Source organism: Erinaceus europaeus, chromosome 12 (assembly GCF_950295315.1).
Source record: "Erinaceus europaeus chromosome 12, mEriEur2.1, whole genome shotgun sequence".
NCBI classification, from domain to species: Eukaryota; Metazoa; Chordata; class Mammalia; order Eulipotyphla; family Erinaceidae; genus Erinaceus; species Erinaceus europaeus.
Window position 1 is genome coordinate 39258178 of NC_080173.1, and position 23931 is coordinate 39282108.

Sequence of the window (23931 nt, forward strand, 5' to 3'; positions counted from 1 at the left end):
GGAGAGAAAGATAGATACATGCAGACCTGCTTCACCACTTGTGAAGTGACTTCCCTGCAGGTGAGGACCTGGGGGCTGGAACAGGCATCCTTATGCCGATCCTTGCACTTTGCACCACCTGCGATTAACCCTCTGCACTACTGCCCGACTACCCCCAGCCTGTTTCTATCTTTCCCTAATAGGGCAGGGCTCTGGAAAGGTGGAATTCCAGGGTACATTGTTGAGGTTGTTTGCCCACACGTGTGTTTCTAATGTATTAAAATATTAAGCTCAGTATGCAGTCATAGAGCTAAGACTAAAAATTTGTTTCATTTACTTTCCTATCTCTAGGCAAATGATTTTCATTCTTTTTAAACTATAAGGGGAGAGTAAGAAATTTATTCTTTCTTTTAATTTTATTTTATTTATAAAAAGAAAACACTGACAAAACCATAGGATAAGAGGTGTGAATTCCACACAATTCCCACCACCAGAACTTCGTATCCCATCCCCTCCCTTGATAGCTTTTCTATTTTTTAATCCTCTGGCAGAATGGACCCAAGGTCATTGTGGGATGCAGAAGGTGGAAGGTCTGGCTTCTGTAATTGCTTCTCCACTGAACATGGGTGTTGGCAGGTTGATCCATACTACCAGTCTGCCTCTCTCTTTCCCTAGTGGGGCGGGGTTCTGGGGAATCTTAGCTCCAGGACACATTGGTGGGGTTGTCTGTCCAGAGAAGTCTGGTTGGCATCATGCTAGCATCTGGAACCTACTGGCTGGAAAAAAAAAAAGAAATTTATTCTTACTTGAGATTTCAAAATATATTTATATCACAAAATTTATCTCAAAACAATTTTAATTATAGATTATCAATATTTATCTCTTCAACTAAATAGATAACAGAAACTTAGAGCTTTGGCATGAGGATTCATGGTTGGCTGGAAACCCTTCAGATATCAAATTAAAACATCTCTGAAATCTTACAAGTAAAATTCATCAGGAGTGTGGCTTTGTGTGTAAAATATTTATATCTTGATAGCTGCTTTGTTATGTTTGTCACATTTTATCAGTGTATTATTTTAACCACTCAGCAATTTTTTGTGTGAAAGAATAGTAACTTCTCTTTCTGAATCTTTATTTTCATGCACGCAGACAATATATGTATATAGCCAACACTTGGTCTCATTTGTGTATATTTTTTCCACTAGTTTTCCGGAAGTTAAAAACCTCAATCTCAGGGCCAACAAGATAGCTCACCTGGAGAGTGCGCCTTCTTTTCATGTGCATGGCCCAGACTTGAGCCCAGAGCCCCTGCTGATTTGGGGAAGGCTTTAGTGCTGTCTCTGTCTCTGAAAAACTTGGCCTGGAGTGTTGACACCCCAGTGGCGACAAAACCCTTAACCCTTTGATCATTTTGATATTCCTAAGACTAAAGAAAACTAGTAATGAATGTGTTTATTGAAGATATGGAAATATGTGCATGAACCTCTACTTAACCTGCAAATTTCTGTGACAAATGTGCCGTTGCTACAGCAAGAACACACGGACACCTTGCGCCACCTAAATGTGATGCTGATGTTCACAGAGTGTGTGCTAGACCTAACAGCTGTGCGTGGTGGGAACCCAGAGCTGTGCACATCTGCAGTCTCCCTGTACCAGATTCAGGAGAGTGTGGTCGTGGACCAGATCAGCCAGCTGAGCAAAGACTGGGGGTAGGTGCCTTCACTGCATTTCCTTTCTGGGTTCCATATGCTTTCTGTAAACTTGTGTCTGAGATGGAGGTCTGGTCACCTACTAAAGATCATTTTGCATTTCAGAAGCTTAGGGGATGGTCATTGTATAAGGGTTGGCTTTATGAGCCAAGACTGAGAAGCTAAGTGACCTCAGTAGTGCTTTTCCATTGAAAATGTGTTTTTTTTTTAAAATTTTTTATTTATAAAAAGGAAACATTGACAAAACCATAGGATAAGAGGGGTACAGCTTCACACAATTCCCACCACCAAACCTCTGTATACCAACCCCTCCCCTCATAGCTTTCCTACTCTTTAACCCTCTGGTAGTATGGACCCAAGATCATTGTGGGATGCAGAAGGTTGAAGGTCTGGCTTCTGTAATTGCTTCCCCGCTGAACATGTGCATTGACAGGTCGATTCATACTCCCATCTTGTCTCTCTCTTTCCCTAGTGGGGAAGGGCTCTGGGGAAGCGGAACTCCAAGGCACACTGGTGGGGTTGTCTGTCCAGGGAAGTCTGGTTGCATTCTGTTAGCATCTGGAACCTGGTGGCTGAAAAGAGAGTTAATATACAAAGCCAAACAAAGTGTTGGACAATTATGGACCTAAAGGCTGGAATAGTGCAGGTGAAGTGTTAGGGGGTCCTCCATTTTGTAGATAGCTAGTAGACATATTTTAGTTATATTTCAAAGGCCCTGTAGCTATACTAATGTTTTGTTGTTGTTGTTTGGTTGGTTTTTTGCCTGAGCCTGAAATCTGACATGCAGGTGAATCCTAATTATTGTCTGGGGAGATGATGTCATGGCTGGGAAAAGGACCAGAAAGCTGGATCAGGGAAGAGAGTAGCTCACTAATATGGGAAAGGGGTATAAATATTACTGTAAACTCTCCATTGAAAACATTTACTATTAAGGAGATTGTATTGATTTTTATCTGGGTGTATCTGCTGTATTTAGAGTATATGTACCTATTTTCATGTTGAACATTCTCTTGATAAGAGTTGTTTGTGCATTAAAAAATATCAAGAGGAATGATAATCATTAGGCTGTTTTGTTTGGTTGGCATATGTGCTCTTTCACCACTGCAGGTCAACTTTTTCAGATATAGATGGAGAGAGGGAGAGACACCACAATGAAGTTTTCCCCAGTGCAGTAAACTCTCATGTAGTGTGCTTGGCAAGACAGACACCCTACAGGGTGAGCTGTGTCAACAGCCCCAGAAAGGCTGGTGGATTGTGGAGAGTGTGTTGCATGTTAGTGTCAACACTGGATAACATTTTGCTCTCTCCTGGGTGTAGGAAGGTGGAGCAGCTGGTGTTATACATGAAGGCTGCACAGCTGCTCGCAGCCTCTCTGCATCTCGCCAAAGCCCAGATCAAGTCTGGGAAGCTGAGCCCATCCACAGCAGTCAAACAAGGTACAGATGGAATTTTAGGTTTACCTCCCCAGGTGCTGGAGCTGCCCCTCCCCACTGCACTAAGAAAGTAGTAGTAACTTGTTAGGGAAACGTTTAACTGGACAGTTGTTGTTTCATGGGTACAATCAAACATTTCCTCAAAATAGGTGCCAGCACACCTCCTCCCCTGAGCTCTATTCCCCTACCCCCTTCAGTCTACCCCCTTCAGTCTCATCCCCTGCCCCCAATAGTGTCCTCAGATCTGCTAATTCAGGTCATGGATTTGTTAACATTTCATCCTGTCCCCAAAAGAATGTTTTTGAAGAGGAAATTAATGTTAGTAAATATCTTAAATGATGCCAGCTTTTCTTTTGAGAGTCCCAAGTTCATCATTCTCTCTCTCTCTTTAATGCAACAGTAGGGAACAAAGCTAATGCCTCCCTCCTGAGTGACACCACTGAGCCACTGCCTCAGCCATTTTTTGTTCTCTAGTTTTGGAGCTGTTTAGGGAACATCACTCTCCAACTATGACACAATCTCCATGGACAATCGAACATCACTCTGTCATCCATGAAGTTCCCCTTTTTGTCCTCGGTGCTGCCCATGGTGTCTGTCCTCTGTGGACCCTCCCTGAGTGGGCCTCAGACATGCATTCATTCTACCACTGAGTCACCTCCTGGCTCCTTCATTCTTTTAACTCAAAGCATGGGAAAATCTGATTTCCATTCTTCTTTTTTTTTTTCTCTCCTAATGATCATTTAGTGTCACTTTTCCTCATTGAACAGAAAAAAGTACCTAGGATGGTGATTTTATTTTGAGAGAAAACTAAATTACTTATTTCTTATTTCAGTTGTCAAAAATCTGAATGAACGATATAAATTCTGCATCACCATGTGCAAGAAACTTACAGAAAAGCTGACTCGGTTCTTCTCTGATAAGCAGAGGTTTATTGATGAAATCAGCAGTGTGACTGCAGAGAAGCTCATCTATAACTGTGCTGTGGAAATGGTATCCCTTTTAAGGTTTACTAGCATTTCATGCTGATGATATTTCCGAGTGTCTTCCAGATTGAATGCCTACTTAGCATGATCTAGTTGCTGGTAAAGACTATGTGGCACCTCTTCCAACTCCTGAATACTGAGATCACATTTCAGTGAAGAATAATTGCAGTGTTTTTTTTTTTTTTTCTTTTCTTTTCTTTTTTCTTTCTTTCTTTCTTTCTTTTTTTTTTTTTTTTTTTTTTGTGACCAGGACTTTACTGGGGCTTCTTGCTTATGGCATCCCACTGCTTCTGACAGACTTCTTCTCTTTCTTTTTTCTTTTTCTTAACAGAAAGTGAAAGGTCGAGAGGAAGAGACAGAGAAAACCATTCCATTGCTTGTAAAAATTCCATTTTGCCTGGTGCTCCCATGTAGTGGCTGGGGACTCAAATCCTGATCCTTGTTTATCAAGTGTGCACTCTGCTTGGTGATTTATCTCTAACATTTAACAGCTACATTAAGTACATTGGTTACCATTATTAGCAACGTTATTATCTCTTTAAAAGTTTCTAACATTGGGCAAATATATTTTTATAATTGGCATCTAAAGCTCTATATCTTTTTGTACTTTTCTGCTACCTAAGAGTCTTGACCAATTCATGTGCTTAGATTACACTTATTTAAATATAGAAACAAGTAATTCTAAATTTCCAGTTGTCTGATTTTACTGCTGGAAAGACTTTGTTTTCTGCCTTCTGGGGAAATATCGCTCTGAATATAGATTGAATTAGGGACTGTTAAAGAAGTAGTTAACTGGGAAAATTAATTATTAATTAACCTTATTTTATTACATTAATGTACAGACCTTTATGTCCTCCAAAGTTCATCCAATTTTTTAAAATTTCTTTATTGGGGGATTAATGTTTTACATTCAACAGTAAATAAAGTAGTTTGTACATGCATAACATTTCTCAGTTTTCCACATAACAATACAACCTCCACTAGGTCCTCTGTCATCCTTTTCCAGGACCTGTACTCTCCTCCCCACCCACCTACCCCCAGAGTCATTGACTGGTGCAATATACCAACTCAGTTCAGATTCTACTTGTGTTTTCTCTTCTGATCTTGTTTTTCAACTTCTGCCTGTGAGTGAAATCATCCCATACTCATCTTTCTGTTTCTGACTTATTTCACTTAACATGATTTCTTTAAGCTCCATCCAAGATGAGCTGAAAATGGTTAAATCACCATTTTTAATGGCTGAATAGTATTCCATTGTGTATATATACCAAAACTTGCTCAGCTACTCATCTGTTGTTGGACACCTAGGTTGCTTCCAAGTTTTGGCTATTATAAATTGTGCTGCTAAGAAGATAGATATACATACAGAAATCTTTTTGGATGGGTGTGTTGGGTTCCTTAGGATAGATATATCCCCAGGAGAGGAACTGCAGAATCATACATAGGGTAGGTTCATTTCTAGCCTTCTGAGAGTTCTTCAGACTGCTCTCCATAGGGGTTGGACCAATTTACATTCCCACTAGCAGTGCAGGAGGGTTCCTTTGACCCCACAACCTCTCCAGCATTTGTTGCTGCTACTTTTTCATTCTCACAGGAGTGAAGTGGTATCTCGTTGTCTTTCTTTGCATTTCTCTGACAAAGACTTGGAGCATTTTTTCATGTGTTTCTCGGCCTTTTGGATCTCTCTGAGGTGAATATTCTGACCATGTTCTCTCCCCATTTTTGGATGGGGTTATTTGTTGTCTTGTTGTTGAGTTTGGCAAGCTCTTTATATATTTTGGTTATTAGCCTTTTTTCTGATGTATGGCATGTAAAGATCTTCTCCCATTCTGTGAGGGGTCTCTTTGGATATTGGTTTCTTTTGCTGTGCAGAAGCTTTTTAATTTGATGTAGTCCCATAGGTTTAATTTATTTAATTAATTAATTTATTCCCTTTTGTTGCCCTTGTTGGTTTATTGTAGTTATTACTGATGTCGTCGTTGTTGAATAGGACAGAGAGAAATGAAGAGAGGAGGGGAAGAAAGAGAGGAGAGAAAGATAGACACCTGCAGACCTGCTTCACCGCTTGTGAAACTACTCCCCTGCAGGTGGAGAGCTGGAGGCTCAAACCGGGACCCTTATGCCGGTCCTTGTGCTTTGCGCCATGTGTGCTTAACCTGCTACGCTACTGCCCTACTCCCTTATTTTATTTTTTTTAATACTTATTTATTCCCTTTTGTTGCTCTTGTTGTTTTATTGTTGTAGTTATTATTGATGTCGTTGTTGTTGAATAGGACAGAGAGAAATGGAGAGAGGAGGGGAAGACAGAGAGGGGGAGAGAAAGACAGACACCTGCAGACCTGCTTCACCCCTTGTGAAGCAACTCCCCTGCAGGTGGGGAGCCGGGGCTCAAACCGGGATCCTTATGCTGGTCCTTGTGCTTGGCCCGCTGCACTATCGCCCGACTCCCAAGTCCCATAGGTTTATACTTGCCTTAGCCTTCACTGAAGATGTCTTTAAAATTTATGCGGAAAAGAGTTATGCCAATATTTTCCTCTAAGTATCTGATAGTTTCTGGTCTAACATCCAAGTCCTTGATCCACTTGGAATTTACATTTGTGTTTGGTGAAATATAGAAGTCCAATTTCATTCTTCTGCATGTTTCAACCCATTGTTTCCAACACCATTTGTTTAAGAGACTCATCTTTTCCCATTTAATAGTCTGGGCACCTTTGTCAAAGATTAGAATATCTATATGTATGGGGGCTTACTTCTGGGTTCTCAGTTCTATTCCACTGATCAGTATGTCTATTCATGTTCCAGTACCAAGCTGTTTTGATTACAGTAGCCCTTTAATACAAATTGATATCTGGGAGTGTGATGCCTCCAGTTTTGTTCTTTCTTCTCAAGATTGTTTTGACAATTCTAGGTCTTTTCTGGTTTCAGATAAACATTTGTACTATTTGTTCTAGTCTCCTAAAAATGTGGTTGGCATCTTGATGGGGAGGGATAGCATTAAATTTGTATAAGGTTCTCGGTAGTATATTCATTTTAATGATGGTAATTCTCCTAACCCATGAACATGGAATATCTTTCCACTTCTTTGTGTTTTTTTCCATTTACTTGAGTAGTGACTCATAATTTATAATATACAAGTCTTTCACTTTTTGGTTATGTTTATCCCTAGATATTTTAATGCTTGTGTTGCTGTAGTAAAAGGAATTGATTTCTGGATTTCATCTTCTTCTAACTTAGTGTTTGCATAGAGGAATGCCGCTGACTTTTGTGTGTTAATTTTGCAGCCTGATTCCATAGGTTTTTCTATGTATACTATCATGTCATCTGCAAATAAAGAGAGTTTTACTTCTTCTCTTCCAATATGTATCCCTTTAATTCCTTGCTCCTGTCTGATTGCTGTAGCAAGAACTTCCAACACTATGTTGAATAGTAATGGTGATAGTGGGCAGCCCTGTCTAGTACTTGATCTGAGGGGAAATGCTTCCAGTTTTTCACCATTGAGTATGATGTTGGCTGGAGGTTTGCTATATATGAACTCCAGTATCTTGAGGAATTTTCCATCTTTTCCCATTTTTTTGTGGCATTTTGATCATGAAGGGATGTTGTATTTTGTCAAAGGCTTTCTCGGCTTCTATTGATATAAGTATGTGGTTTTTGGTCTTGATATGGTAGATCACATTGATTGTTTTACTATTAAAACAACCTTGCATCCCTGGGATAAACCCCACTTGGTCATGATGAACAATCTTTTTTATATACTGCTGTATCCAGTTGGCTAGAATTTTGTTCAATATTTTAGCATCTATATTCACCAGAGATATTGGTCTGTAGTTTTCTTTTTTGGTTGTTTCCCTGTCTGCTTTTGGTATCAGAGCAATGCTGGTTCATAGTAGCTGGAAGGGAGTATTCCTGTGTCTTCAAACTTCTGAAAGACTTTTAAAAGCAGAGGTATTAACTCTTCCTTGAAGGTTTTATAGAATTCATTTGTAAAACCATCTGGTCCAGGACTTTTCTTCTTGGGAAGTTTTTTGATAACTGTTTCAATTTTGTTAGCTGTGATGGGCCTGTTCATATTATCTAGTTCCTCTTTATTTAATTTTGGAAGTTTTTAGGCATCTAGGAAATCATCCATTTCTTCCAGGTTCTATTGTTTCGTGGCATATAGTTGTTCATAGAAGCCTCACATGATATGTTGAATTTCTGTGGTGTCTGTTGTGGTGTCTCTTCTTCATTGAAAATCCAATTTATGGGAGTCGGGCTATAGTGCAGCGGGCTAAGCACAGGTGGGGCAAAGCACAAGGACTGGCATAAGGATCCCGGTTTGAACCCCAGCTCCCCACCTGCAGGGGAGTCGCTTCACAGGCGGTAAAGCAGGTCTGCAGGTGTCTGTCTTTCTCTCCTCCTCTCTGTCTTCCCCTCTCTCTCTCCATTTCTCTCTGTCCTATCCAACGACGACAACAACAATAATAACTACAACAGTAAAACAACAAGGGAAACAAAAGGGAATAAATAAATAAAATAAATATAAAAAAAAGAAAATCCAATTTATTTAGGTCTCCCCTTTTTGTTTTGTGAGTGTCGCTAAAGGTTTGTCGATTTTGTTCACTCTTTTGAAGAACCAATATTTACTTTTGTTGATCTTTTGTATGGTTTTCTTATTTTCAATGTTATTTATTTCTGCCCTAACAGTTATTTCTGTCGTTCTGGTTGCTTTAGGGTTCCTTTGTTCTTCTTTTATGTCTTTAAGGTGAGCAATCAAGCTGTTTATTTGTGCTTTTTCTTGTTTCCTAATGTGTGCTTGTAGGGCTATGATCTTCCCTCTCATTACTGCCTTTGTTGTGTCTCACATATTTTGATAGCTTGTGTCTTCATTTTCATTGAACTCTGGAAACATTTTGATTTCCTTTATTTCCTCTTTGACCCAGTAGTTGTTAAGTAGTGTTCTGTTGAGCTTCCACATTTTGGTACTATTACTAATCATTTGTTGATTGTTAAGTGTTGTTAAAGTTCGGGGTGCCAGCAGGCCGGGCTAGCGTCGTGGCGGTAGACAGAGACAGAGACTTGGGGACACACGGCTGGGCTGAGAAGGTGCAGTTTAATCTTTATTCACAAACAGGCAAATCACCACACCATGTGCTTCCCCATCATTCTCCCTCCGCCGCTGCTGCTGGGACTCTCGACTTCCTTAGCATAGGGGGCGGGGAGAAAGCGGGTGCGAAACTAGCAAGGGCCAAACCAATTCTCTCAGAGGTCGGGGGGATGGGGAGCAAACCAATATGAAACATATGAAACATACCAACAATTCCCCCTCTGTTTTTAACTAAATGACCACAGTATCAGGGGTGTGGGGTGAATAGAAACCTATATTGTACAGGCATTTTCAAAAAAGAAACTGGCACAAACATGGAGAAACATGTAAGTGAGTAACAAGAACCAGTGTGCTGCCAAGGGAAGGTCTGAGGGGGCCATTTTTTGCCTCTGTGGGCAAAACTTTATCAGATTAAAAAAAAAACATTTCCTTCCTCTGGGGGGCATACTTGCCTCGACGGGCATTTTCTAGCATGGGGGGAGGGTGAGGCCTAGAGTCCCAAGGCATGGCTACAGTCAGTCTTTAAGAAACCCAGCAGCATAAGGGAAGCTGCTAGTTTTGTGCAAAATGTCCGAGGTGGACTCACTCTGATAGAAGTCCAAAGCAGATGTCCACCGAAGAACTGCCAGGGGGTGAATTGTTGTACGTCTGTCTCGATGGGGACTGTCAGCCATTGGAATTCTGCTTTTCTGTAGAGAACTTGACAGCTTCAATTCACTTATTTATGAAACAAAACTTGTAGCAGGTTAGAAGTTTACCACAATTGATAACTCTATCACAATTGAAAGTTCCTTCCAGCAGGATTCCAAGGCTATTTAAAGTTCAAACAATAAAATGTGGAAAGGCAAACATGAACCATAGAAAGAAAAAAGCCTCAGGCATGAGAATTATTAGCATAACCATAACAACCTAACATTTCTAATTCAGAAGGAATTTGAGACTTTTACATATCAACAACGTCTTTTTAACCTTTTGTTACACCCATTCAAGATGGAGACACACTCTAGGTGTGCGCAGGTTTTTTTTTTTGACCAACTTAGTTAAAATATATTGATATTTAAACTAATTTTTACCTCAGACTTTAAATGTAAGTTAATTTTATCTTTATGAGAATTACGTTGAAAACCTTTTTCATTTAACTCTGGCTGGTAAGAATATAGCCTTAAAGTTATATTTTTAACCTTAAAGTTAATGTTATCAAACTTTAAACACACACGTAAACATGGTTTTTAATACACAAGGAGAGAAACCTTTGTTGCGAAGACATGTCATTTTAAACATGAATTTAGATCTGTACTGTTTTAGTTGTTGGGGGGGGGGGTCACCATCCGGAGGTGGCTTCCCGTGCAGCTCCACTTCTAGGAATTGTAGGTTGAAATCTCTGGATGAATCTCTGCGTGTTCTAGCTCGTCTGCCTTCAGACCTGAGCTGAGGATCTCGGCCAGGGGGCCCAGTTTTGGCAGGGAGCCCGCGGTCTCCGGGGGGGTCCGGGATCTGCCCAGACTTCATAGCATGAGGGCGGGCGGGCCAGCCGTGCAGAAGGCACGGCCTGAGGTGCCACGGGGTGGCGGCCAGGATAGGCTGCCGCGGCCCTGCCTCATGGCCCTGCCATGTCGGCCAAGCAGCATGGAGGGAGCCCACGCCCAATGCCCCATGCCACGCGGCGGAAAGCTGGCTCCTGCGGGCTGGCGTTGGGCTCCTGTGGGCTGGCGTTGGGCAGAAACCACAGAGTGGTCCAGAGATAAATGTTCCAGAAACAGTGAAACAGTCTTGTGAAGAAAGGGCAGAGGCCTTTGGAGATCTTTTCACAAGCAGAAGAGAAGGCCGTAGTGCATAGGTAGCCAAATTATCTTCACTTATCTGAGAGATGCGCAGGTCAGGTCCACGTGGGCGCCATTTGTTGTTAATGTTCGGAGGCTCCAGCAGGCCGGGCTAGCTTTGAGGTGGTAGACAGAGACAGAGACTCAGGGACACACGGCTGGGCTGAGAAGGTGCAGTTTAATCTTTATTCACGAACAGGCAAATCACCACACCATGTGCTTCCCCATCATTCTCCCTCCGAGGCTGCTGCTGGGATTCTCGACTTCCTTAGCATAGGGGGCGGGGAGAAAGCGGGGTGCGAAACTAGCAAGGGCCAAACCAATTCTCTTATCTCTGTCCTCATTTAGCTCCCTTATGTCTTTATTGATTTTCTGCCTGAATGATCTGTCACATTGAGAGAGTGGGATGTTGAAGTCCCTTACTATGACTGTGTTGCTGTTAATGTATTGCTGTAGCTCTTTCAGTAGATGTTTGATGTATTTAGATGGCTTCTCATTGGGTGCATAGATGTTAATAATTGTTAAGTCCTCTTGATTGACTGATCCTCTGAGTAATGTCCATTCCTATCATTTTAAATTTTATTTATTTATAAGTCTATCGTGTCAGAATGAGAATAGCTGTTCCTACCCTTTTTTGTGGGGTTGTAAAATAGTTTACCAACCTTTCACTTTGAGTCTGTGTTTGTCTGAGTTATGTGGGTTTCCTATAGACAGCATATTGTTGGGTTGTGTTTTCTGATCTATCTTTCTACTCTGTGCCTTTTAATAGGTGAATTCAGGCCATTGACATTTATTGATATCATAGATTGAAGATATTTTAACGCCATTCTTTTAGATTTTTAGAGTGTTCTGATATATGGAATATTTATGGTGGTCTGTTTATCAGAGACCTTTCAGACTTCTTTCAGGGCAGGCTTGATGATAGTTTATTCTTTCAGTTGTTGCTTGTCTAAGAAGGTTTGTATGCCTCCATCTGGTCTGAATGACAGTCTAGCAGGATACAGTAGTCTTGGTTGAAAGCCTTTCTCATTGAGCACTCATCTTGCCATTCTCTTCTGGACTTTAGAGTTTGTGTGGAGAAGTCTGCTGCTAATGTTATGGGTTTCCTCTGTAAATGACTCTTTTTTTTTTCTCTTGCAGCCTTCAGGATCCTTGCTTTATCCTTATTCCTTTTTCATTCTGCATATGATGTGTCTTGGTGCCTTTAAGTCTAGGTTAATTCTGTATGGGACCCTCTGGGATTCTTGAATCTTTATGTCTTTGATGTTGTCTAGACTAGAGACGTTCTCATCTATTATGTCCTGTAGAATGCTTTCTTTCCCTCCCTCTCTTTCTTCCTCTGGTAAGCCAATAATGCATATATTATTTCTTTTGAAGTCATTCCATAGGTCTCTGTTGTTGTTTTCAATATCTATTAACCTCTTTTTGAGATCTCTTCTTTTTTAGTTGTGTCTAATTTGTCCTTGATCTTGCTAATTCTGTCTTCAGCCTCATTTATTCTATTCTCTCTCCCCTCTACTGTTTTCTGGATTTCATCTATTTTGTTACCCTGTTCTGATACTGTTTTAGCTTGTTCAGCTAGTTGTGTTCTTAGCTCAGCTATTTCAGCTTTCAGCTCTCTAATACCCTTGAGATAATTAGTGCTTTCTTTTAGAGTCTCATTTGTTGTTTCTGCATTTCTGATGACAATTCTTTCAAACTCTTTCCTCACTCCAGTGACTATTTCCTTAACTAGTGTTTGGATGTTGACCTCATTATTCCGTGCTTCAACCTTTGGGGGGCCTATAGCTGGACTTTTATCCTGGTACATTTCTCCAATATTTCTTCTTGTTGATTTAACCATTCTATATGGTATGTTATGAGGTCCCTCTCTCAGTACTTTTCAAATTACTGATCGCTCTTGCCTGGATTGACTTGTGTCTAAGTAAGGTACTTAAAGAGTTCACAGTTGTGGAACTTAACTATTTTTTCAATATTATTTCAATCCCTGAGTTGGAGCAGAGTGGCTGTTAAAGCCTCTTTTGTTCTTTTTCTTCCCTGTAGGCTATGGGAGGCTGAGGGCTTTTAAACTCTTAAGTAGGCTTCTTAGCTTAATCATTCACTCCTGAACAAGAGATAAAGCAGGGTGGGGGAGAGATAATACAGTGGTTATACAAAAGAGTCTTACACCCGAAGAATCCAAAGCTCCGGGCTCAATTCAGCTTCTCTGCCAAGTCGGGCAGCACTGCTGGGCCCTGTGAGTTTCTAAACAAGTCCTGTTTATAGTCTGTAGGTTCTGAGGCAAATTATTCACCATGTTCTCATCAGAAGAACAATATGGAATGGCTCCCACTATATAGCCCCACTGCTAGTCCACCCAGTTGTACCTCTTCTGAGTTTCCTGGTCAGTTCTCTGTCTCCCAATGTCAGCACAGGGTCTCCCCGCTGCTGCTCCAGCCTCTGAGGCCAGTAGGAAATGAGACTCACAGTTGCATTTGTTGAGCCTTAGGGGAGTCCTCTCCTCCCTTCAGCAGTCTTTTTGTTGGTAAAACATACTGGAGGTGGTACCTCATCTGTCCATTAGCCACACATGTTTTCACTTACCAGTGATTTGGTGGGTTCCTGAAATTGTCTTGTCCTGTCTTGTTGCAGTCCCAGGTGATCTCCTTTGGTATTCCTAATTGACCCTCATCCACTTTTAATTGTACCATCACATTACAATTTTGGCTTTATTTTAAAAACTGTATTAAAACAGTTATATATGAATGTAATTTGGTATATGAACTATAGACAAATACATTATCTTGTTTTGTAATGTTGACAGCACTAATTAACATCATGCCACTATATATTAGAATTAAAGTTTTCTATTATAATTTTTATTATTTTATTAGTGATTTAATAATGGTCTATAAGATTATAACAGGGTCATAATTCCACACCACACCTGCCACCAAAATGCTTTGCCCCTACCCCCTTAATAACACCATAATTCTCACAAAGTCTTAAGGGAGAGTTTGCTTACTTTTTTGTTCTTTTTGCAAGTTCATGTGTCTCACTTATATGTACTCATTTTTAGCAAAACTTCCTTATTTTCTTCATTAAGCATAATAAATTCCATTTCTATCCATTTAGTCACCAAAGATACAAAGTCATCTTTTAAATGCAGAGTAATATTCCGTCAAATATATATCTCATAACTCCTTTATCAAATTATCTGTTTCTAAAGAGATTTTTGTCAGAAAAATGTCTTATTATAGGTAATATAGCTTTATTTTGTGAGAAAAGATATGTAGCCCCAGAAAGTTCCCCCTTTAACACTGGTTGCTTATTAGCATACTTAGATATCCACATACTTACTTCTGTTTATTTCTCCTTGTTTTTCATAGTTAGGATGAGATGTATCCATTTTATTTATCTTAATACAAGAAATTTAAACATTTTTTGAAAGAGAATATATTAAACTAGGGTACTATATTACTGACAGTGCTGAGCATTAATGATTAAAGGGAGAATTGTTAATGCTACTGGGAAATCTCAAACACTGCTGTCCCTTCTTTCGGAAAAGTCTCACCCACCTGTCTCATGGCTAGGCTGACTCCTACTCTGACTTTATGACTAAGCCTAATGCCAACTTCTGGAGGCTTCCCCTCTCTCCTCTTCCCACTGTTAGGTTAGATGCTTCTCCTAAGTGTTCCACACTGTTGAGGGTTTCCTCCTATAATATCACACACCCTATGGCATTACAATAGGAGGTTTTGCAGGACTGTGTCTCCCCCCAGACTGTGAACATTATGTTGTATACCTGGCACTTAGTGTGTAGTAAATATCTGAATGAACGGCTGGCTATACCTGAGAACAACTAGGAGAGAAAAGCTGATAAGTTACTTGTAACATCATTTAATTACTGGGTTGTCGAAAAAGTCATTAAGCATTTTTCTGTTTTTCTGTGCCATAATGTGTCATGACTTTTCCAACAACCCAATAGTTTGTTGTAACAATTTCTTTTTGCATGTGTGTGTGGAGCTGGGATCTCAAGCAAGTGCAATTTCACCACTTCTGGACCAGTTTTTCAGTTAGGTAGAGAGATAGGGAAATACCATAGTACAGAGCTTCCCCCAGTGCCATGGTACTCCCATGTGGTACTGGGACTCATTCTGGGCTGTATGCATGAATGATGTGCACCCACCTGGCATGAAAATAAGTTTTTTAGTGAAGTTGTAGAAAAGCCATTGTAGAGGTATAATGTTACAAATCTTGAATCCAAATACATAAGACAACTGTATTTTAAAGCAGAGTAACTCTTTTGTCAAGAAACTCCTCCCCAAGTGGTCCGGGAGATGGCGCATTGGGTAGGGCATTGGACTCTCAAGCCTGAGGTCCTGAGTTCAATCCCCGGCAGCATATGTGCCAGACTGGTGTCTGGTTCTTTCTCTCTCTCTCTCTCTCTCTCCTATCATTTCTCATGAATAAATAAAATATTAGAAAAAAAAAAAGAAACACCTCCCTAAGCATGGTTGGTGGCACACCTGGTAGAATACACATATTACTGTGAGGACCTGGGTTCAAGCCCCTAGTCTCCTGTAGTAGTTGGCAGGGGGTGGGGTGGCGTGGGCACAGACTTCATGAGCAGTAGCAAAGTGCTGCAGGTGTCTCTCCTCTATGTGTCTCTCATCTCCCCCCCCATACACACACACACACACACACACACACACCCCTACCAAAAACAAAAAAATGGCCACAGGGAGCAATAGAATCATACAGGCGCCAATTCCCAGTGATGACCCTGATGGCAGAAGGAAAAGAAAAAGAAACTCCTTAATATCATTTATCTTGATGAATCTTTGTTTAATCTTTCTAATTTTATAGTTACCTTCTTATAATAAAATGTGTAAGCTTTAGATAGTTTAAAGCAGCATTGGGTTTTAAATCCAAATAAATGGGCTCTTACTTTCTCAGAAAATTTGTGAGAAAAATTTTGTTTTTGTTGACTGTCACTAGGTTCAGTCTGCAGCCCTTGATGAGATGTTTCAGCAGACAGAAGACATTGTTTATCGCTACCACAAGGCAGCCCTTCTTCTAGAAGGCCTAACCAAGATTCTGCAGGACCCAGTGGATATTGAAAATGTACATAAATGTGAGTTGACCAGGACCAACAATGCCTTGTTGGTTGCAACTCATTGTCTACAGACCTGGTAGTAGTAGCTTGTGAGTGTGAATCTTAACTTTCCAGCCTTACACAAACCACTTACCTGTTCTAGTCTCAGTTCTTTCTTCTCAAAGCTGGGGGAACAGTACTTGTTTTCAGGGTGTGAGGGCTGCAGATGATGCTTATGAAGTTAGGTGGTTTTGTCATTGGTCTTTACATTTCTAATCTGCGTTACTGTGTTGTGTTTGTGTATATAGAATAAACTTATTATTTTATTTTATTGATTGAAACAAGAGAAAACTCAAGCAATGGGGGAAGATAGGAAGTGAGAAAGATACCTCCAGCACTCCTTCACCAATTGTGATGCTTCTCCCACCTGTGGGTGGGAATTAAGAGGCTTGAACTTGGGTCCTTGCACATGGTAACATGTGTACTCTTTTATCAGGTACACCACCACCCAGCTCCATAACTTTATTTTTTTTTATCCAGACCACTGATCAGCTCTGGCTTACAGTGGTATGGGGTCTTGAACCTGGGACTTTGGAGTCTTCAGCATGACAGTCTGTTTGCATAACCATTATGCTATCTACCCCATAACTTTATTGTTATTGTTATATGCAACCATATTAAGTCTTGTGGTCATAGTGCTTGGAGTCTTCCCTGAAGACTTAGTTACTTCCCACTGAGTAGAGCATGATAGGATGCCCAGAGGATACTGTTATTTCACCCTGTGCCTGTTGGTCTGGGTTTTGTGGAGGGATGCCAAGGAATCTGTGTGGTCATATCACCCTCTGAAAAGCCACAAATGGGCTTTGAAATTGTGAACACACTAGCTATTAAAACCATGTTGTGTTTAACATGCTAATCTAAATGTCACCACAGTATAGCAGTCAGTGACAAATCACATCTAAACAGTCACAAGGCAGGAATAAGAAAGTGCATTCAAAACAACTGTTCACTTTGGAGCAGTGACAGAACAGAGACAAGGTTCTAGGTAGACCCAGTGATTTTTTTTTCCATTAGTTTTTTTTTTCCGTATGGTTTTGAAAATACAATCTTTATGATGACTTGTTTTGTTTCTAGATAAAACTAGTATTGAAAGAAGATTGTCAACGCTCTGCTATAGCACCTCCTCAGCCATGTGAACTGCAGCAGGTGGGACTCAGGCTCAGTGGTGGGACGTGAGGGGAGGCGGAGTGGCAACCAGGGCTCTTCCACCTGGCTCCAGAAAACTGTAGTTTCTCAGCTGCTGACTACCAAAGAACAGGCAGTCATTTCACAAAGGAAGACAATACAATAACTACATATGTGTAGGAATCTGCCTTACTGGAGAAGTCACCCTTTCCCTTTCCTTCATAGAAGCAGCAGCCAAGTGTATTCCACTTGACTCTGTCTGAACTTGTTATATACTTGTACCTTAGAACTAGAACTATCTACAGTTATTCTTAAGAATAATTGAAATGAAGTAAAGTGAGTGGCTTTCATTCAGATCACCAGAGTAGTGTGTGAAATCCCACGTGTTTACTGAGTTTTAAGTAAAAAAAAAAAAAAAAAGAAAGAAAGAAAGAAAAAAAAAATATATATATCTTATCCAGGCAGTGTGATACTTGGGGTAATTTGTTCACATATGAGGTGCATCCTTCTACAGCTCAGGAAGAAACAGCCTAAGAAGAAAAGAAGGATGGCTCTTGGAAGAAATGGTGAAATCTTCAGTTGGATCTGATGTGGACACATGTTAGTCTTCTAAAATCTTTCCTATTGCACTAATTTATTAAAATCAACTGTGTATTGGATTTTGCAGTTTAAAACTAACTGAGGCACAATGGACTTGTTTAAAACACTTTATTTGATTATATACATATACCCTTTCCAGAATTCACAAGTAATCTCTAGTAGACTTTTAAATGGTAAAAACTTGTTCATGTGAATCTTTGCATTTTGTTTAAAGTACTCATCTACACCTATAGATTTTCTCAGTGGCATCTTGAGTTGCTGGTGGTTTACCTTGGTTGCGTTTTTTTATCATGCATGCAGAATGTGCATTGATGCCTGTGGCTTAGGTGATTTATCCCAGACTAGGTTCCCTTGGGTGTATTAGAAGACATACCAGTTGAGGTACTCTCAAAAATTTGATTAGGGCTGAAACAGAATTGGTGATCTAAAGACTCATTTAATAGTGTAGAGGTTCTACATGATGTTAGTGAAAAGTGAAGTTTGTTTGCTCTTAGCAAATGGCGTAGCCGTCTCCATCCTACTGTGTATTTTCGTGTTAGTTCTGGCAGTTCACCAAGTAGCTCATCATGGAGAGTGTAGCCAGCTGACATCCCTCTAGGAAGGTCCTACAGTCTCTCACTTGGTTTCTTTTACTTACCTGCTTGGATACTTGAATAAAAAACCCAACAGTTTTAATCCTTTTATCTTAATCCTTTTCAGTACTTACACTCTGACAAATTGCACAGAAGCTCTCTGGCATTAATCTAACTTTAGAGTACTGATAAAACAAAGGCATACATGTTTTTACTTTACTTTCACAAAGTAATACAGTTTCTACCTTATTTATCTGTATGAAATTCCAGCAGTTAATTTGAACATTTATTTATATGATGTTTGTACTTTTAGGTCTTTAATACAGTGTTTCTACCTCTCATTTGTAACCGCATGCATTATTCTTGAAACTAGGTAAAAACTCACTAAATTGTTATGTCATAAACTTTTTATTATTGCCTGTACAGATGTATATTAAGGTCAAATAAAGCTGACAAAGTGTTTCCAGGATGAAACTGGGTCCCTATTATATGATTTTTCAAGCCAGGCTCTTGCTCAGTGAGTTTGGAAGCTTGGTCTTTATTCCCTCTGTCTGCCCCAGGAACTGGAGTCCTGCTGACTGTTGTGCAGGCTGATTCTGCCCCTTCTTGCAGGTTGATTCCTATTCCTTGATGAGGGACTGTTGTAAGCACTGTGACTAGCGAGTCTCTTATTTTGTATCACTTTTCCGAGTTTACAGGATGCTTTCCATTATGTTTTCAATTACCACCCCTTATTATCTCAGTTCATTCTCACCCCTGCTACTCTTAAAAAATATATACATAGGATGATGAGACAGTGGGTTTCACAGTGGGGTTAGTGTCTTCACAGTGAGCGAGTGACTGATCTGCAGTCATTTAACTCAGGAGATGTTTCAGCCATATTCTGTGACTCCACCTTGACTTTCCTTCCTCTTGTAATAAAGCTCTATGGTGTGTGTGCAGCAGTGAGGTCTGACAGCAAAAAACAAACTGTAAACCCATGAACTCTGATGATACTTCACTTTCAAGGCCAACTGTTTTAAGAGACTTTTTGCCTTGACTACAGCAATAATAAATAAATGCTCTGTTTCCATGAGTATGTTTTAATTTTGTATCATCTATTTTATTAAATAGAAATATCCCAGGTCTGTCCATTCCTGGGTTAACACTTGTATCCAAGCCATAGCCTGGAAAACTATTAACCACCCAGCTATAAACAAAGGTGTAACTAGTAGGTTTGCTAAAAGCCTGTTCCTGCTGTAAGAATTCCCTTTAATTGCAGGAGTAAACAAACTTACTAGTTTTCATAGTCATCAGTATGTTCTCACTCCCCAAGAATACTACAGCAACCCAGAAAAGGGGTTATTGTGAGGGCTGGGACAGACTCTGTCTTCCACAGGATGTTAAAAGAAAGAGGAGTTGCACATGAGTCAACGAAAGTAATGACTCAAATAAATACCAAAAAGAACCCAAAAAAACCTTAAGGTGGAGACCTAGGGAGTGACAGGATTCCCAGACTTGAGGTCTTGAGTTTAATCCCCAGCATCACAAGTGCTAGAGTGATAATCTGATTCTTTCTCCCTGTCTGTCTCATTAATTAAATATATACAGTTTAAAAATCCCTAAGGTGGTAGAAGTGATTTATTTATTTAGTTTTATAAATATTTATAAAATATTTATAAAATATAAAATATTTTGTTGCCCTTGTTTTATTGTTGTAGTTATTATTGTTGTCATTGTTGTTGGATAGGAAAGAGAGAAATGGAGAGAGGAGGGGAAGACAGAGAGGGGGAGAGAAAGAGAGACACCTGCAGGCATGCTTCACGGTGCAGGTGGGGAGCCGGGGGCTCGAACCAGGATCCTTACGCCAGGCCTTGTGCCACCTGCGCTTAACCCACTGCGCTACAGCCCGACTCCCCATAGAAGTGATTTAAACTTAAGCTTTGCAAGAAGATCTGTCTCTTCTTCCCTGTAGCAGTGTTAAATTATTTCTGGAGTAAAGCAAGGTTATCAAGGAGTAGCTTCTGCTGGCAGCACTGAGGCTGTCCAATTGATAGGGAGGGGCTTCTCTGCAGCCCCTATGCCCACGTTTTTCCTAGATGACCTTGAGGCAATTTACCTGTGGGTTCTGGATCCTTGAACCTGTAGTCAAAGAAGCTCCTGAGCAGCAACAAATGCTGGAGAGGCTGTGGGGACAAAGGAACCCTTCTGTACTGCTGGTGGGAATATAAATTGGTCCAACCTCTGTGGAGAGCAGTCTGGAAAACTCTCACAAGGCTAGTCACGGACCTTCCATATGACCCAGTAATTCCTCTCCTGGGGATATACCCAAATGATTCCATAACACCCATCCAAAAATATATATGTACACCTATGTTCATAGCAGCACAATTTCGTAATAGCTAAAACCTGGAAGCAGCCCAGGTGTCCAACAACAGATGAGTGGCTGAGAAAGCTGTGATATATATATATATATATATATATAATGGAATACTATGCAGCTATGAAGAACAATGAACCCACTTTCTCTGACCCATCTTGGATGGAGCTAGAAGGAATTAAGTGAGCTAAGTCAGAAAGACAAAGACGAGTATGGGGTGATCCCATTCATAAACAGAAGTTGAGAAAGAAGAACAGAAAGGTAAACTCAAAGCAGGATTAGACTGAATTTGGAGTAGGGCACCAAACTAAAAACTTCTGGGTTGAGGGTGAGGGCGGATGTTCGGCTTCACGGGGTGGTGGCAGGGTGGGTGGGGTGGGGCTGGGGGTTGGATGCAACACAGTCTTTTGGTGGTGGGAATGGTGTTTATGTACACTCCTATTAATTTGTAGTCATATAAACCACTAAGTAATATGAGAGGGGAAAAACTGAATGTCTCAAACTTTAATATACAGACAATAGGCTGAGTCTTTGATATGTTGACTCTTAAAAGCTTAGACCAGGAGAACAAAAGCAACCGGTAACACAGCTATACACAAATAATGTCAAAGGACATAAATTATGGTGATGCTGTATTATACAGCAAATCCTAACAAAGGGATTTTTCAAAGTTAACCCAATTGCCAAATAATATGATTATAGTAATAACTATTACTATTTTAAACCCTAAGACAGCAAGAACATCCCATTTCCTCTATAGAGCCTATATTTCCCCAGTCCTGGAACTTCTAGGGTGGGGCTCACTTTCCTGCATGCTTCTCTCAGTTCATACCAAATGATATTGCATCTCCTGATTCCAACCTAATCAACACAAGTACCAACTCAGCATGCTTCACTTCAGACTGTGTCCAGAGACGTCAGATGTGGAATGTCAACCCTTCAGCCTCATTACTCAGGTGAGACCTTTCCTTTCATAGTATTCATTAATTCAATTCCAGGTGGTTCACTTCCTAACAAAGTCCCAAACCCTAGATATAGACCATGTCCCATGAGATAGAGCATATGTTCACATGTATCCATAAATTAAGGCAAAATATATACTCTAAAGCAAAAGTACATAAGAGTCTGTAGTGAGTCAGTATAAAGTTCATAGACCCCTTCGTGGGCCCTCCATAGGACCTTGCCCTCAACTTGGATCAACAATGGTAGAGACTGTTCCATTCTCTGAAGAGAGGATGGGCAACATACTCTATACTTCACCTGAGGAAGATGGGTCCCGAAATTGGGGCAGCTTAGAACATTCCTACTTATGACCATGTGAGCTCAGATCTTCAGGGACGCAGAGGTCACATAGGCTCCTAAGCTGAATATGGGCCCCAGATCACATCAAATCAGTGGGGCTTAGAGTCAATATCTATACACCTTTCCCATATTTGGGAGCTGCTCTCTTCCCTGATCCAGCTTTCTGGTCCTTTTTCAGCCATGACATCATCTCCCCAGACAATAACTTGGCTCCACCTTCATATCAGATTTCAGCCTCAGGGGAAAAAAAAACTGGTATAGTCATGGGCCCTTTGGAATAACTAAAATATGCCTACTAGCTATCTACAAAATAGACACCCCCCCAACTTTTCATCTGCACTATTCTAGCCTTTAGGTTAATGATTAGTCAACAACTTGTTTGGTTTTATATGTTGTATTTTTTCAGCCAGCAGGTTCCAGATGCTACCATGATGCCAGACAGACTTCCCTGGACAGATGACCCCACCAATGTGTCCTGGAGCCCCACTTCCCCAGAGCCCTGCCCCATTAGGGAAAGAGAGAGACAGGCTGGGAGTATGGATCGACCTGTCAATGCCCATGTTCAGTAGGAAAGCAATTACAGAATACAGACCTTCCACCTTGTGTACCCCATAATGACCCTGGGTTCATACTCCCGGAGGGATAAAGAATAGGAAAGCTATCGGGAGGGGATAGGATACAGAGTTCTGTTGGTGGGAGTTGTGTGGAGTTGTACCCCTCTTATCCTATGGTTTGTCAGTGTTTCCTTTTTTTTCTTTTTATAAATTATTTATTTAGTATTGGGTAGAGAGAGAAATTGAGAGGGAAGGGATAAAGGGAGAGAGACAGAGACACTTGCAGCCCTGCTTCACTACTCGTGAAGGGCAAAAGAGTCTCACTTAATAATGACTTTTTAAGTCAATATCATACTACCCCATCATCTGGGGGCCCTAGTCAGGGAATCCTTGGATTCCCACACACAAATATGATGGGTCTAGACCTCTAATAAATCACTCTCTACACAATCAATGGTCACTTCCATCAGGAACAGCATCATAAACCCTCTTGTGGGCCTTCACAGGACCTTGCCCTCAGCATAAAGAACAAAGGGAGGCAGGGGTATCCTGCCCTACCACTGAAGGAAGACTGGTCCTGAAATGAGTGCAGCATCAATGTTCCCAGTGGCCATGAATTGCAAGCTCAGACCAATAGAGACTCAGAGGTTAAATAAGCTCTGGTGCTAAATATAATTATAGATGGGCCCTGGGTCAGGTGGGTGAGGTAAACAGTTAATTTTACTCGTAGATTTTTTCCCCCAAGAATGGGAGCTACTCTGCCCTAATTCAACTTTCTAGCCCTTGTCTCTACTGATACCATCTTCTCAGACAATATCTAACTCCATGTTAGCTATCAAACTCAAGCAAAAAACTACTGTGGTTGTGGGCCCCTAGGAACATGTTTAGAATGAATTCCTAGCTTCTTCCTACCTTAAGATCCTTATTCTCATCTGCTCTACTACTTTTCATTTCCTGTTCATTCATCATTTTATCCCACTTGATCTTACTGCCCTTCAGCCACCAAGTTGCACATGCTATCATGATTCTGTCCTGAATTCCCTGGACAGATGACCTCACCAATGTGTTTTAGAACCTCACCACTTCAGAGCCCTGCCCCACTAGGGAAATATGGAAACAGGCTGGCAGTATGGATCAACATATCAAAACCCATGTTCAGTGGAGAAGCAATTACAGAAGCCAGAACTACCTTCTGCACCCCCAAAACAATTTTGATCCATACTCACAGTGGGTAAGAAACGATAAGGGAAATAAGACCAGAGGGCTCTA

General features: G+C 40.7%; 1 protein-coding gene across 5 annotated transcripts in view; it reads left to right on the forward strand.

Annotated features, from left to right (window-relative positions):
* The window catches only part of ULK2 (unc-51 like autophagy activating kinase 2), a 102339-nt gene extending 82827 nt beyond the window's left edge, over window positions 1–19512 (forward strand). For all 5 annotated transcript variants that reach the window (XM_060203172.1, XM_060203171.1, XM_060203173.1 and 2 more), the window contains 5 exons: window positions 1513–1691; window positions 3009–3127; window positions 3957–4114; window positions 15994–16129; window positions 17225–19512. In XM_060203172.1, the coding sequence (XP_060059155.1) occupies window positions 1513–1691; window positions 3009–3127; window positions 3957–4114; window positions 15994–16129; window positions 17225–17286 (654 nt within the window). In that variant the 3' untranslated portion in view covers window positions 17287–19512. The remainder of the gene's footprint in view (window positions 1–1512; window positions 1692–3008; window positions 3128–3956; window positions 4115–15993; window positions 16130–17224) is intronic.
* Window positions 19513–23931: the final 4419 nt, after the last annotated feature.